Source organism: Temnothorax americanus, unplaced genomic scaffold (genome assembly GCF_048541705.1).
Source record: "Temnothorax americanus isolate GAGA-0224 unplaced genomic scaffold, ASM4854170v1 Scaffold4, whole genome shotgun sequence".
Lineage (NCBI taxonomy): Eukaryota > Metazoa > Arthropoda > Insecta > Hymenoptera > Formicidae > Temnothorax > Temnothorax americanus.
In genome coordinates this window covers 755,720-773,375 of record NW_027509547.1, presented here as the reverse complement: position 1 = coordinate 773,375, position 17,656 = coordinate 755,720, and the positions used below count along the sequence as shown (strand labels likewise).

At 36.3% G+C, this 17,656-nt stretch overlaps 1 protein-coding gene across 3 annotated transcripts in view; it reads right to left on the bottom strand.

Annotated features, from left to right (window-relative positions):
* Positions 1-17,431, bottom strand: part of Octalpha2r (alpha2-adrenergic-like octopamine receptor) — a 102,946-nt gene extending 85,515 nt beyond the window's left edge. The window contains exons 1-2 of one of the 3 annotated variants that reach the window (XM_077415124.1): positions 14,377-17,431; positions 12,691-14,228 (exon numbers count right to left, since the gene is read on the bottom strand). In XM_077415124.1, coding sequence (XP_077271250.1) covers positions 12,691-13,890 — 1,200 coding nt within the window. In that variant the 5' untranslated portion in view covers positions 13,891-14,228; positions 14,377-17,431. Of the gene's footprint in view, positions 1-12,690 lie in introns of all 3 variants that reach the window. The other 2 variants (XM_077415125.1, XM_077415123.1) reach the window with 2 other exon arrangements.
* Positions 17,432-17,656: the final 225 nt, after the last annotated feature.

Here is a 17,656-nt window from a genome sequence, read left to right as displayed (position 1 = left end):
TACACTCACCTGCCTCGTGCAAATCTGAATCCATAATGTAATCCATTCCAGCACGGATGGAACAGCGCGGCGCGGCACGGCGCGGCGCGGCGCAGCGCGGCGTTTCCTCGCGGCTAATAATGCACCTCCTTTCGCAATATCGTATCTCGATTACTAGCTGCCACTTATACTTTCGTGTTCCACGCGGCAGCTATTAATCTATCTATCTATCGTTCCTTTCTCGCTTCGGTTCCTCGCAACTCTTTCTCACCCGCCGCGCCGCGCTACGTTGCGCCGCGCACCGTGCCGCTCGATACATCCGCCAATCGCTCGGCAAATGTGCGGTACACTTGGTGAACTCACGTAAAGCGGAAGCTACGGCTACCCTCCGTCCCTTGCAGCACGCAAGATCGCTGCTCCCGGATATCGTGTGCACTCGGATACCGACACGAACGAACGGCATTTTAGAGCGCATCGCGCAAACCTGTCTGCGGTAGACGGTAGTTGGTTGCAGTCGGACGAACGCAATACACGAGAGCACGACGACGATGAACTAGGGCGGGCGTGATCTTATTAAAAAATATCCTTCTACGCCGGATGAGATGCAGCTATCACGATGCGAAGCTATACTCGTCGCGACGCGACGCGACGCAGAGAAAGGCGACGAGGCAGCGACCTCGTCCCTCAATGGAACAAGGATACCGAATGCCTCTTGTCTTGGAAATTTTTTAATAAAGTACGCTGCAGCGACATGACGTTCCCGCCCGCGCCGTCCACGTACCAAAGACACGATGAGCCGTGCGTCACCGCGAATTATTCTGGAATTGCTTACGAGTCGCGTTGCCGTGAAATGCATCCCTGGCGGTGAATGACGGCCAAGAAGCTTAAGGCCGCTGTCACGTCGCTGCAACGTTGACGCCGTGGATTTGCGGAGGGGAAACTAATGTTTTCTGTCTCATCGCGTTTACACAGATTTCACGTGGGTGCGCGTGTCACTTAAACTTTAAATCTCGGTTGGGGTATTCTCGACCGCAATGATTTCCATCAATAATCCATTGCCTACGGAAATATATACTGCTCGTGTTATTTCTCTTTTGGCAAAATATTCAAAGATTCGGTATACGTATAAAAATGCTGTTTAAACGCGGCATTTTCATCCTCATTGACTCTCTTGAGGCAAATACTGAAAAAAATTCCATTTTCCTACAATTTGAATTTGCCAGACAAATTGAATTATCATCTGTATTAGAAATTTAATAACATAATACATGAATGTATATATGTATAATATAATCTGTGGAAAATAATTGTGGAATACAATTACAGTTCATAGAATGCTTTATTCTTAAACAAATATATCTTTAAATGCTTTCGTTCCGGCATATTAAAGAATATAAACTTCGTGAACTCGAAAGTTATGAAGTCTTCATCATCTATGAAGTAGATTAAAACTTTTAAGTTTACCGACGTAATCAGGATGACTACTTGAGCATGCTCGTACTCCGGTCGACGAGACTGAAGAGCGCTCTTGAAAATTCGAGAACTTATTCGAGAGCATAAGTATCAGCGCGATTTACTCTTGTAATAGCAAAAAAATAGTCGGAACAAATATTGTATGGCAAATTTTTTAGTGCGACGTATACTTTGAAAATGTGCAAGTGGAGATATAACAAAGTTATAATATTCTATACCTACTGAAATAGGTATACAATAACTAGACTTGTTCAACTAATTGTAAGATAAGAATCATCAAGATAAAGAGAAAGCTATTTGCGTAAAACAAATAGATCACCATTACTTTTACATAATATAATTTTTATTCGCGTAATATGTTAATTTATAATTATTAAATTAAAATCATTTTTTTATATATTTCTTTCCTATGTCGTGCTCGTCAAAAAATGCCTTATCTGAAAAATGGCTGTTTTTGCACTCATAGCTTCAACTTAAAATAAAATACAGAATCTGGTATCCAATTGCAAAAAAATATACAAAACAATGTTTTTTTAATAATTCGTATATTGTGTTAAAAAACGAATTATGAGTGAACAAAAAATATCTTAATTTTTTTACTTTTATACTTTATTAATAATTAGGTACTTATATTCCTTGTTCTTAGTAGTTTTACTATTTTATTTGCATTTTACATCATCTACATAGCTTTGAATACAGAAAAGAAAATAAAGAGAACGATAAGATATAAAATATGCTAAAATACTCCAACAAAGTTGCTAACTTGGAAAGTAGAGAATTTTTCAATATCAAAGAAATAATAAAACCAATTATAAGAAAGAAGATAGGCATATAAAATAATGTTTTTCTTTAAATTGTAATAATATTCAATAATATTGTTATTTAACATTATGTATCAAGTGAATTATATATCATTATCATTGAAATAACGAAGCAGATTGGAGTTTGACCTCGATATTGCGAGCAATGGAATATATGGTTGCTTGGCGAAAAACTTTTTAATGCACAAGGTTTTTTTAGCATACGAGCTTTTTAGCCTGAAGCAATGCAACGTTATATCTACTATGTTATAATAAACTAGAAATTATTTATAAACACAATACCTGACAAAACCGCACGTTAGCCACATAAAATTTACTTTCGTAAGATACGGTAGAAATTTGTGTATTACAAAATTATGAAATTACTCGCTTGGGAGAATATACCTATTGTAAAGATGATAAAATAGTAATCAAATATATCTTTATACAAAAATAGTAAGAGCTAATAACAATACATACAAAAATAGATTTAATCATTAAGTTAATTTATTCGCGATTATTCATAATTGTAGTTTGATCTATCATCGATGAAATAAGCAATATAAAATAATAACCTCATGTTAATCCTAATAAGTTTAAATTGCGTGTGACTGGCTAAGATATCCTTGTACAAAATAAAGTACAAGTAACAAGTATGATAATTTAAAAAGTACCTTGCGTCAAATTTTTATTTAAAAAGGAATGATTCGAGCGTGAATCCGTTTTACGTGCCATTATGCTCAAAAGGGAATAAGTGTGAACAAAAAAGAAAAGTGAAAGAGAGATATAAAGCACAATGCATAAAGCAAAATATATACAAACGAAGTAAACTTAACCGGAAGAGAAAGAGAATACACGTGTAGATTAATCAGTCGGTTGATTGTAACATTCGCCAAATGAATTACTCTCATCTCTCCATTTCATCCTCTTTGTACTTGCAACCGTAGTTTTCTCTGATCCAACTTTTTTTAAGCTTGCAAGCTTTGGTCGGCTTTCAATATCAACCTCCGACTCGATTGCGCGCTCTTTAGCCTTTTGATCGTTCGTACCCTGCCCACGACAAAGGCGGTTGTCCATATGTTCTCGCCCTGACGTATGGCTGACTCGACCTCGATTTCACTACTGGCACTCACCGACGGTCACGTAGTACGGACTTAATATGGCAATACGTGGCAGCGTATCGATTTAATTTTCAGAGCAAACCGCGTGCTGATTGCTTCGTGAAATTTAATGCCATCTGTCGATGTTAGAATCCGAAGTATACCAGTATGCGACGCGAAAGAGTTGACTATGCGTAGAATATGTTTTGCACCCCAATAGTGACAGATATTGCACATTGTATATTTATGATGTTTAATATCTTGTTATAAGATATACTTTTTCTAGATCAGGCATTATAGCGTTATAACATTATTGGTGTAGCCTGGTCTTGATCTATAATACTTATTACGCATTCAATAAAGCTATTAATATTATTGTTATTATATATATATATATATATATATAATATTATATATTATATAATATATATATAGCTCTATAATATTAAAACATAATTTTCAACAAGATTTCAAACTGATGCAATGCATCTAACAATAAGTAGTTTAAATTATAGTGCTTTTATTTCTGCAATTAATTTATTTAATACAATCACAAGATGTGTGTGTGTGTGTCGCGCGCACTATTTGCGATGTCTTTAGTCAGTCTCCGGATAACATCGGGTTGCGCTTAAATATGGCAGCAAACGGACAGAAAAATAAAGCTCGAAGAGACAGAGAATTAAGAAACAACTATACCACGAATAATGTAGGAGCATCCTGTATTCCAGGATCGTAAGAATAAGAAAAAAGGAAGTATTGGTGAAGCTAAGCCAAGAGCTAAGCATCGTATTCGCCGCCATTCTTCATTATTCCTTCTGGCACATTCCACTACGGCCTCGACTACGGCACACCTTTCGTATACATCCCAACTCAAGTCTGAAATATTTCGATTAACGCTGCCGCTAAACGCAATTATCTCGCCGATTAGCAGCCGAGATCGCTTCTTCTAACGACCAGTTGTCGGATGTCGATTTTAACCGAAATCTATAATTTACAGGATAACCGCACGTAATCTAAATCGAGATAGCGTTGATTTCGAATGCTTAAGTATCTCTTCCGCATTCCGTTTGCTGAGAAATTAATGATATTCCCACATTTTAAATTAATCACGCGGGTAATGGTTTATTCTTAACGATGCTACTACATAACCAATGAAAATTATTTACAAATTATGTATTAATTATTATGATCAATTAAAGAATATTTATATTAAAAATGAAACAAATTAATATTTTTCCATTAAATTATCTTCGATAAATTAATATCGAGTGCTTCAGAGATTTCAATATAACCAAAAATAGAATTAATTATATCTAAAATAACGCTAAGTATAAAAATAATAAAAACATTCGCGTTTCACATTTCTTCATGATGTCATATTAGCATAACAGTTATTTTGAAAACACTTTAATGAGAAAATATATCTCGAGAACAACACTTTTGTAAGAAATGTGGAGAATTATTTAAAAACAGCAATTTTTGTCTCATATGTATGTGATTTACGCGCAGATTTCCTTTTCCTTCATTCCTTTTTCCTTAAGCTGGTGAATTCTTCTTGTATCGTCTAACAAACCTGGATTATATCCAAGCTGTGGATTATATGAGGAATATTTATTTCAAAGAGTGTTTGCATGTCTTTCTACTTGGTCGAATCGCTATCTCCAAATTATGTGGAGTAAATAAAAAAGTCTGAAATACTGAACCAAAGAGCTGCTAATTTAGCGTTTAGAACACGCCGGGCAATTAGACCAAGCAGTTTAGTGATTTACTTCGGAAAAGATTTTACGCGCCGTTAGCACTTTATCAAGATTCTGGATAGAGTGTCCGATTAAACGCGTTTAACGAAGCATCGATAACATACTATTTATAATGAGAAAAGCCGTAAAAGAAGAAAAAAAATTATCCTTTTAATAGAATCGAAAACTGAGAACTGCAACGACGATACAACGATGCAAAGCGATTGAATCGGGTCACGGCTTCAAGACCCGTTGGAATTTTATTTCTCTGCTCTTTCCGCTCTTCCTGAGCATAGCAAAGCTTAATTCTATTGACGCCAGAGAATTTTCAAATGCGCGTAGCATTTCGAAATAAACAAATCGTGTTTAAAAGTCATCTGTGTCCAAAGCTTATAGTTAATATCTCTGAAACGTTTCGGATTTTGAGCCAACTATTCTCGTCCCACGCACGATTCTTTTTATAATTGCACGAAGCTAGTATACGAGCTTTTGTATATGTTCCAAGTGCCAAACAATGACATAACATATTTTGTTATTCATGCAGTTTGCGCTTTATGATTTCGAGAGAGAACATTCTCGCAATATTGAAGTGACAAGACATCTACTTAGCATTTATTATTGGAAGAAATTATGAAAGTTTGCGCTTTAATAATCTGCATGTAGATTGTAGATCATCAGATTCTCAAGTGAATATATATTTGTGCAATCGATATGCATATTTCTTTATTGCGGAATTATAATTTTCTAAAACAATATTCGCGCGTGCATGCGATGTAATATCAACGCTGTAATGTAATAACATAATTGTGTGTATAAATGTTTACAAACTTGGCGAAATTTCAGCAAAAATAGATTAATTTGTTATATATATATATAAATATATATGTATATATATATATATATATATATATATATATATATATATATATGTGCTTTTAATCTTTTAAATATATTATAAAGAAACGCTAATTATAGCTCAAATGGTTCATATATTTCATATAGGAAATAGCTTAACATGCGGGGCATATTTTATGGCGCAAGATAGCAAGTTGCATATGTTTATGCGGAATGCATTTGGGAGTGATTCTTGAAATTGCTCTTTTGGGAAGTAACGCAATCCCGAGGTAGGAACTTTCGGTTTCGTGCATCCCTTGAATTCCATGAAAGTTTTATAAAGCAACGTCATAGGTAGAACGATATTGGCGCGAGGAATGCAGATACAATAGAAGAGGATAAGATTTGTATCTTATCGACAATCTGAGAAACTTTGACAAGTATCTCGCAAAATACGGCATGTCGAAATGCGAATTATTCGTAAGCGTTTATTTCTAATCGCAATCGCTATTTCTCGGTTCCTATCGTTGAAATGTAGAAATAGATAAAATTGTGTCAAAGCAAAGAAATACGTATACATTCACATTGATTAAAAATTTTTGTTCTATATTGAAACTAAAGAGAAATAACATCACAAATTTATATAAACTATAAAATTATACTTAGCAACAATCATTTTTTATCTTATCAACAATGGTATTAACTTCGAAATTATACATTTATTAACAACAATTTGAAGACATTGTGCATTCAGCATGTGTACTAAAACTTTATTTTAAAAAAAATTATAATAATAAAACTTTATACAACTATTTTAGAACAAATGCTACAATTTGGTAATCTTATTATTGCTCTAAGCAATTTTAAGAATAAATATATAGCATTCATGCGTGTATCCTTTGAACTTTTAGATCTGATGAAATGTCAAATAGCTAGGTCATCACACACGAATGATGATGAGATTCCTATAAGACTCTATACAATCTTCGGGATAATTTTATATTTAGTAATAGTGTCTCTCTCTCTCAAGCAGACGGAATAAATTTGCTTGGGCGTTATCTTGAGATTTATTCACTTCATGTAGTACTAGACAATATTAATACCGCCTAACACGCGTTATAATAATATATATTATATATAACTAAGCAAAGAAAACGCTATCAAACAATGAAAACAAGAAAACAATGAGAAAACAATGTATATATAGATAAGAATTATATTTTGCGGAACTTTTAATTATTTAGTAGCTATATGCTTATAACTATTAAATATGAGAATATACATATATTTAATAAATAAATAAATAAATAGATATATATATGTATCTTGAAGAAATGTTATTTCTTACATAAAATTCTGAAGTAGGATTTTATGCTGCTTATGTTGTAACATGTAAACTTCCATGTACTTTTAATAATTCACTTAAACGATATAAAATGCAGCAAAATGCTTCGTGAAGTTAACTTTTTCTACGACCGAAGCTCTAGTGCTTTTTACGCGGAATGTCGTCACACATGCATCGAGATGCAATTTAGTATGAACTCTTATGCGTTAAACTAACCAAGGCTAGTTAAACATATTAAAAGATTGATGGTTGCTTTAACACGCAAAATTAGCCCCATTAGTATCCATTCATGAATGTCATTTTAAAAACTTTATGAAATAATTCTCGCTATTTCCCTAGGCAAATATATTTAGATGTTATATGTATAAGAACAATGTTTCTCACATTTTATAGGTGAGTAATGTACGTGCAGGTATTAAGAATCATAAAAAATAATGTTTTTTAAAAAAGGAACGCTGTTATCAAGCCACACAGTAATTAAATAAACCAAAATTTATAATTTATTAATCAATATGCTATAAGAAAAATATTAGTAAACCAGTTTGAACATAAACTTACTTTTAATCCCTAAAGTATTTTTGGTACTGGAAAAATTTACAATTATAACTAAGCGTTATCTATTTAAAACTTTCGTATTTTCTGCTTCCTTATTAAACTATTAAACTTTTCAACGCACTCTTCCAGTCTACTTAATAAGCGACAAACCGAGATGTTCTTATTTCCCTGACAATTAAAATTCTATATGCGGCAGTATATAGAACAAATTCAGCATTTATGTCTTTCATTTGTGTATTTTTATCCGCATAAATCAATTTTACTTACACGTGTGGTTCAGGATGGAATGATATTTCAATAAATTTCAATGCTATAAAAGAATTTGTTACAGTAATGTTGTAGCAGCATTATTATTGGTATTTTCTCTAAAAATGTTTTGTTTTAATATAATAATATGAATGTAAAGCATTTCATGTATAACGATAAAAATATAAAGTGGAAATCGAAGACTTTTTAGTCAATCATTGCGTCCTTATATTTGTAGAAGTGAATGTGTTAAAAAACAACAATGATGTAATCCGATTTTGAGTTTACAAAGCGATTTGCATTTTTTCTTATAGTCGTATAAAAAGCTACGTAGAATCCATTTGGTGATTGATTTTGCGTTTGTACTTCTAAATACGAATAAATTTGCTTACAAATGAATGGGTCAACCAAATGACTTTATTCGTAAATATATTTACGATTCGTTTATAGCCATGGTAAAAAATTGCGTAGAAAATTTCAACAAATTGACATTTTGATTAAATCAGAGCGTCACATTAATGAGTTTGTTTTTTCTGAATCTATCTTATAATTTATACACACGAATATTAATCTTTTAGACAATATATGGAGAATCTCAACTATACAAAGTTTTGTGATTATCAGACTGTTTTTAATTGCGATGCCATTCTTATCTCTCTCGCATCCCGAAAATTATGTACCTATATTTCAATGCCGCTTCGTAATAAAAAAAGAAGAAGAAGAAGAAGAAATTGATAAAAAGATATTTCTATAAAAATAATATCAGTGTATTAAAAATATTAAAATAGAAAGTAAACAAAATCTTTCTGCTTTTTTGCGGTACAGTCAAATAAAAGCCACGTACCTATACCAAACACGCTGTCGCTTATTAGAGATAATTACAATTCCATTGTAAACGGTAGCTTACACACCGTTGCACGTTGTTCCATCGTTACGGAGCTGCTAAACTAATCGCATTAAAAGACAAGAGTGAGAACTACTTCCTTCTTGAATGTATTCCGTCTAACTCTCTCCCTCTCTGTCTTCTCGCGTACTTTCCCTAACAAATGCAGATACTTCGGAGGATGCTGTAAACTTTGTAAAACGTTTTATAAGTGCTCGCGTTCCGGATGTAGAATATGTCAGAAACAGAACTTAGAATTAATGACTATAGATTTTGCCACAGCTTAATTCTTTTTTGATGTTATCTCTACTTATGAACATAATTTCTGTTACTAGTAAATAACTGAAATACGTATGTAAAATGATTCACATTGACGCACAATTTTTTATCAATTCTATTAAATTACATATAGAGGACCATGGAAAAACATCAAAATAATTTTTTGTCGATGTTTTAATTTTACTGCATTGCCGATATAGGAAATTAATTACATTAAGAATATCGATATCTTTTTCATTAAATCTCTCATTAGATAATTTCTATTACTTAGTGTTATTTTAAATATTACTCGATAGAATGTGGTGTTTTATAAAATATTTTGTAAATTTATCAATTTGTCCCTATCAATTATCTTCGTCAAAGAAAAACCAACTTAAATTTTTATACCATCCGTAATTGGAAGAACATCCGATTATTTTTCTGGAATACTCTGTATAATGAAACCTCATTCTAATGCAAGACGAAGTGTATTATTTTCTTAGCATCAGTCGTACTAAGCTTCGTGAAATAAAGATAAGCGGGTAACAGTGAAGAAGACAAATCGCGCCTTCCATTCGTTCTTGTTAATAGTCAAAGAAGCGTCAATCTAATCGCATTAAAAGATTAAACCGCGATGATTGTGATTGCGGTCGTCCGCCTCTCCGTTCCGGTCGCGTGGTGCTTGTCGTTCTTCCATTTATCACCAGTCAGAGAAAAATCCAATGGCAATATCGTCGGTTGAGAGGCCTCATGACGCGTCTTTCGTTGAATGGATGAGAAAGGAGGATGTGAAAAAGAACAAGAAATCGTGGAACAAGATTGTCAGATCCATAATGGTACGTATGTATAGTAGAAAATAGTAGAGCAAAAAGGATAATAGGATGCGCTTAAATAGATGTTCATACGTCATTTGTTCGTCAGAATACTCTCTCGAAAGAAAGTATTAAAAGGGTCTCCTGATACTTAAAGGGTAATAAGTAAAAATAAAAAGATATATAAAAATCTTATATTTCTATAGTCTTTTAATGATCACGTAATTAAAAAAAAAACCTTTTGCCACTGTTTAGAAAACAACTCCGTATCTCTTTTTTTTTTACGATAAAGATCGAATTAGGTTTGTCGGACTTAACGCTTTTAGTTTTAAGATAATTTAAGACGTGTACTCGGGAACTCATATTGAAACAAGATACATTTGCGACAAGATATATAAGTCAATCCACGACCAAGAACTAAATTTCAAATGCTCCTTTTGCAACATCAGGCTATGTCATTTGTAAATCCAACCGATCTTTAAGTGACACATTTCATCCTCGGTCGACATATTCAAGATCTTCATTCATCGCTTGTCATCGCATCTTCCTGGACGGGCACGATTTTCGTGCACATAATAATCACTACTATCGTTACGATATGCTGCTTCATTCGAATACCAGGTGAAGAAACTATATTCGCGTGATCGAGTTTACACCTTTCTATCTATATTATCCCGCCAATTTATACATATATATTTTTTTTCTTTTTATATTTAATATATAAAAATAATTGGTTTTAATGCAATTAACATTTCTCATCTTAAGCAGATAAATTCTCGAATTACACGTAATGGTTCATCATCATCATTATTACAAATTATACGGTTTAATGAGGAAAGTACGCAAAGAGTTTATTGCTTACCGTTATATATTAAGTATGGAGTATATTTTATGAAAACATAAAAACAGCTCATGCGTAATGCACACATAAAACACATTTACACATTCTCTCTCTCTCTCTCTCTCTCTCTCTCTCTCTCTCTCTCTCTCTCTCTCTCTCTCTCTCTCTCTCTCTCTCTCTCTCTCTCTCTCTCTCTCTCTCTCCCTCTCTCTCGTATTCGCAAGACGCTGTATAATCCATCGTAGCAATTCGTGTAGCAAGCAAGTTTTGCCACTATACGCCGTAGGAATGTATAGCTCAATTATACCCGCTAATTAGTTCCGTTGAAAGTTTAAGGGTGCATTCAATCATGCGCCAGCGTGTGCAATTGTAATAGTATCGAAAGCACTTTTTATCATCTCGTACATTATGTATTTTCCGCAAAAATAGGAAGCTGCAATACAAATGGCAGAAAAAAACGGCTAATCTTTTAATTTCTTTAACGACAAAAAAAATTCCAAAAATTTATAGAAAACATTCACATATCTTAGAATTATGAAATAATTTAAATAAAGCGATAATCTACTGTACATACACTTTAATATTTCATATCTGTCGGCGATCATTTAGATAATTATAACTGATATAACATTACATTATATTTTTTTATTATATTAGAATTCTGAAAAACCTCACGGAAACATTTTGAAAAACGTCCACTGAACAAATGTCTAATGCAAATGTTTATGCAAATGGTACAAAGTAGCAGACAACGACCCGAATTTCAGTATGTCAGGTCAGTAGACTGAACTGTCGCGCATAGAAATCCAATCTACAGTATCATTTTGTGGCGATCACCGTGAACGGGATTCAAGGGGCTGGGGATAAGGATGGTTTCGCTATTGCATGAAAGGTAACTGGCCTGCTTGGACTTCTCGTCTTACTTTCTTTCTTCTCACTGTTCACGGCAGAATATACATCGCGAAAATATTCGGATTGGAAATTGGTTATACATTGCTATACGGGATTTTTTTTACTACTCAACCCACCTAGTAATATACGCGGATAAAAAGGATTTTGAAGATATAAAATCCATTCCAAATTATGTACCTTTTTCCTACAGCCTCTCTTAAAAGCTTATGTTTGTTTAATGTTTCATTTTTTATATAACCATCACTCCATTACAAAATATAAATTATCAATCTATAATACTTATAGGGATGTTATAAACGTTAATTATGCAAGTTTATACATATATATATATATATATATATGTATTATTATGAATATATTTGATATACGTATTTTATGAATAATGAAATAAAAAATTGTAATTTATATAATTTCGATAATACTTCATAGGACAATACAATTATTAATTATTAATTATTACAGGAAATAGAATTCATATAGATATAGAGTGTTTATTATAATCAGCGGAGTCAAATATCTGGAAATTAAATTGGATCTGATATTTTTCATAATTGTTTAAAGCAACTAAATTCGAGATCACGTTGCTATTTTTGCTGTAATAATCCTTCATTCGGTTTAATAATAAAAAGAGATAAATAAATGGTTGAGACTGCAGGTGATATCCGTAATGCCTCAATCTTTCGATTCGTTAGAGAGGCCTAATTTGATATATCTCAATATAATTTAATTTTTTTATATCTCTCTGATACTTTTTTTACATATAATTTTAAATTTTTACGTAATTATCCGTGCTTAATATTAGTTTTTATTCCGGTAATTCGGTATTTCAGGTTATGTCAGTTTAAGTCGAGACAACAGTTGATAATTATCAACTTAAAAAAAAAAAAATCTCAAATTTCGTAACATCGTGACTTACCAAGCATTTAGGATATTCTTCAGCCGGAGCAGGTCTTTTCCATCCGAGTAACGGTGGTATACAAACAAGCGCTGACAATAGCCAGACGAGGGCAATCATGAGTGCCGCTCGGGCCGGTGTTCTTTTCTTCAGATAGTCGACCGCTTGTGTAATGCTCCAAAATCTGTCTAAGCTGATTAGGCACAGATTCATGATACTGGCCGTACACAACAACACGTCCATGGCAGAATGAATGTCACACCACCAATAGCCGAAGATCCAGTAACCCATTATCTCATTAGCGAGAGAGAATGGCATAATCACTAGACCGAGGAAGAAGTCCGCTACCGCGAGGCTGGCTATGAACCAATTCTGTATGTTCTTGAGCGCTTTCTCCGTGGCAATGGCGATTATCACCAGCATATTACCCACGACGATCACGATCATCAGTAGCGTCGCGAGGATAGACGCCAATATAATATGCGGGAGAGTGTATCCCGACGGGTACATACCCTCCAGAACAATGAAAGTCTCGTTATAACTAATATTCCATGGATGACGGAAACTACCGTTGAACGAGTCGTTGAACGAATTGATCGTGTCCTCCATTGTGTCGCTAAAACCGAAGAGCAACCAATCCTTTCCGATCACAACTTCCTTCTCCGTGCTGTTCGATACACCTGTACTCACACTCACACTATCGGTAGTACTGCCTACGCTGTCACCACTTTGTTCACTGCTGTCGCCCTCAATACTTATTCCTACCCTTCTTTCTTCGTCAGTAAATGCAACTTCTCCGCTCTTTGCCGCGTCTACAGTGTTCCTGCCACAAATTAGAGTTTCTGACGTGTGGCCGCAATGATCGGAAGCTTCCTTTCTCGCTACCTCTTGCTTGGGCTTGCCGCCCTCTCTTCCCGTCGTGGTGTTACGCTTGTTGCCCTCGATGTGTTTTTCGTTGTTTTTAGCAGCGTTCTTGCTCGGTCCTTTCTCAGCACCTCCACCGCTGAAAAGGCGACTAACACGATCACTGGTAGCTGCCGCGGTCAGACGCCGCTGTTGCTTACCGTTCGAGATCGCACGTGTCGGGAGGGCCTCGTTACTCGGAAACGTAGAGCCACCACTGATCGGTCGAGACCACGTCATGTTCCCCTCAAAGACGCTCGTGGACGCCGTTGTCGGACTATCGACGGCGATGGTCATAATGCTGCCGAGAAGCGGCATCACTCGCACCCTCGCCGGGGACTGTAGATGCTATCTCGGTAAGGACGAAGCAGAGGTTGCGGCCGCGCGCGAATAGCAACGTGCCCCGGGTGCCAGCTCGAGTAGCAGCAGCAAGAGGAGGGTGGTGGTCTCGTCGCATCTCGAGGCCAAGGGCGTCATGCCCGTTTCAGGATAATGCCATCGTTGTCGAATACGTAAATACTTCCACGCGCGCTCTTCCTCTCGCTCGTCCTCTCGGCTCGTTCTTGTTGAAGCCGTTGTTTATCGTTGGATTATTTTTCCGGCTCAAACAATATATTGATTTGCGAAACCAACTTCGTTGATCGAGCTTGTTCCCACTGTAATCGATGCGTATTTTAAAATGTAAATTACGATAGTACCACACTTAATCGAAAAAATATTTTGACTTAGGAGTCTCTTTCGCTCGAATTAAAAGTCTCGTGATTCTTTGCGCGCGTAATTTTGCAATTTACGCGTGATACTCACGTTTGCATTATTTTTCTTTAGCGCAGCTAATGCGATTAAATTTCGCTTTTGACAATCGTTAACTGTCTTTTTTTTCTCTATTGGACCAAATCTTTTAGAATCTAGTTTAGCTTAAATTTAGCTAATTTCGGCGTAACTGACACCTTCGGTTTCCTGTTGTCGTAACGTTACTTCCATTACGTCTTCGGTGCCGTGGTCATACTTAGTTGGTCTCTAATTTATTGCTTGCATGAGTCGCGACTCCGTTCCTCGTATTTCCTGCATTCACTGGTCCACAACAGACTTAACACGGACAGAGCGTACAGAGATTTATGGATAGTCCGATGGGCGACTTAATTAAGAGTATCAAGGTAGATAGAGAAAGTGAAAGAGAAGGATAGATGAGAGAGAGAGAGAGAGAGAGAAAAAGAGAGAGAGAGAGGGAGAGAGAAAGAGAGATAGTCTATAAGAATAAGAGTAAAAAATTGGTCCCCTTTTTTTACCTTTTCTTTATATTAAGCTTGAGCAGCCTACATAGCCTGGAGGCAAATGAAGCGAGAAAAGTTGTCTTGAGAAAGTGCCGACGATTGTAAGAAAATTTCTCTTTAGGACTAGCACAGATTCTCAAAATAATTTCACAAGACGACAGCCATTTTAACACGGTCGTGAGACATGATTTTGTCTAAAACTTGATAATTTATTTACGCGCTCGTACGTTTCCTCTTTCGTGACGGAAACGCGATTTCCTCGTTTCACTTCAATTTTCGCTTCTTCTCTCGCTTTCTTTCCTCAAGTCCTACGCGCGGCTCGACGTTGTTTCACTCTAACGATGCCCGCGAGCTAATTAATTATCGCGCCGGGGCTAAAAGGCTAAGCGCTGGATACCCGTACTGTTCCGACCTGCTTTTCGAATACTACAAAATCAGTGAAAAAAACAGAACGACAGAGATTATAGATTGTAGAATTATATACACGTATTTATGATACACCTAATGTGTAATATATGTTATATGTATTAACGCGAGTCCGAAGGTGCTACTCACGAGCCATGTGCATGCCTTATTAATAACTTATGTAAATATACGCGGAATATATTAGCGATTTATCAATTATAGGTAACTAAAAAAGCGCGTATATATTCTTAATCTAAATTCTATTATTAAATATATACAAGATATAATATATGCCAAGTTAATTGGTACATGATACGTAGAAACAAGACAGAAGCAAGAGAAAGACGATAGAGAAATATAGTGAGAAAGAACGAGAGAGAGAGAGAGAGAGAAAGAGGGGCCAACAGAGAGAAAAAAATTTTAATGAAGTAAAATCGTCCTTTTGCTTTAAAGAAATCGCGCGCGTTAATATAATATAAAGACTTCCCCGTATGTACACCTATTTACACATTATAGACCTCATTACGCCGCGACGACGTGTCCCGTTTACGTGTCTCTTCTAATCCTCCATCATACGGCACTAGGTCTTTAGATTACGTAGATCCATTCATAAGTTCACTCACGACATTCACGATCTACGTTTGTCTGTCGTAAAATACTGTAGCTTCGACAACAATAGAGAATTAACGTAAAAATGTCTATTTCATCAATGTCGCCTGTTGGTATCGCAACGAGATGCCATTCGTTGCTTCGGTATATCCAGATTTTCAGTGGTAATTCACGGTATCTGTCGAACCTCCTTCGAAATCCTTTCGTTCAAACTATTTTCTGGATTTGGCGGCTCTTGGTGCGGTAAATGGAAAAAAAAATCCTTCTCCAATTTCTCCTTACAAACTTGTTTCTATTCGATTTGTGAGGGATGAGATCTTCTCTATCTCGCAACGCGCGTGTAATTCGCAGTAGTCGATAATTCTTAACTTTTTTTTTTTCAAGTTGATGCTACTCAGCTGTCTTTGATTCGATCTCCGTTGGACGATCTAACAGTGCTACCTTTTTCTTCGGCTATGACAGTATCGGAGATTTGCCTTTACCAGAGACATTTCGCCTCTGACGAAACACGTCTTATCTTCTATAAGAACTGTTATTTTTGTGTACGTAAGTTTCCTCGCTCTTCTTCCCGGAGCAAATCTATAAGCCGGTAAGACTCACGTAAAAATCTTCAATCGAATCACGATACCGCACTATATTCTTAACATCGCGTCTTTAAAACTTGTAAAGGTCGTTTTCTTGCTTTTTTTCTGCTTTAAGCACTCCGACAAGCACGGCAAAAACGAAGCTACGGATCGGATACGTTGCAAAATGACATTATCGGAATGAGATTCAATTCGCGCACTAGGACTGGGAGCACGATTGGTCTCATGGGGTCTCCCCAATGCACACGTATAACTTCTCAGTCTTTCAACAGTCAGCACAATTCACTCGAGCGAGTCTGGCTTGCGAGTAGAGGCTTCTCGCATCATTTGTATATCTCGCGAATACTGACTGAGGGATTAATTAACGACAGGCAATACGACAGGCAAAAAGCAGAGGAGAGAAAAAACGAATTTATATTGATATCAATGACACAGTCGCGTGGTGGGCTGTCCAGCGGCCAACTCAGTCGACTTTTCAGCACTAATTATAAAGGAGCCTCGATGAAACGTCTCGATCGTCTCATCCTCGTGTCTCTTCAACACCGTGTGCATGCGTGCGTGCGTGCGAGTAGTTCGAGGTTGTCTCATGGGTGTTTGGAAACGCACTGCAGCCGTGAGGGTCGAGCCAGGAACTCGAACTCCCTCTCGTGTCGTTCGGTGGATGGAGACTCTCGCAGGATGTTGGCGGAGAGAGAGAGAGAGAGGGAGAAAGAAAGAGGGGGGAAAGAGAGAAAGAGAGAGAGAGAGAGAGAGAGAGAGAGAGAGAGAGAGAGAGAGAGAGAGAGAGAGAGAGAGAGAGAGAGAGAGAATGTACGTGTATATATATGTGTAACTACGTTTTTGTATGTGGCCGTGTGCCTGCGTGTATCCTGTGTATACGTGTGCATGTATATGTGACGAGGGAGCGTGAGGGAGGGAAAGAGAGCTTGCTTGGCTCACCGGAGGCTGACTGTTGGCCCGACCGATCGCTCCGTCCGACGGTACCAGCGTCGGGGCGCCGTCTAACGGAATCGTGGAACTTGCGGCGCAAGCGTCGGGACGCGACTAGTCTCCGATAGCACGGTCGCGGACAGTCGACTTTGGACCATCGACCGACCGGTCCGCAATGAAAATATGTTGTTACTCCGATCTTGCCACAAACAACCACCATTTCGAATATTCGAATGTTCCATCCTCACACCAACCATTGCTTGATTATTACATTCATCGATGTTG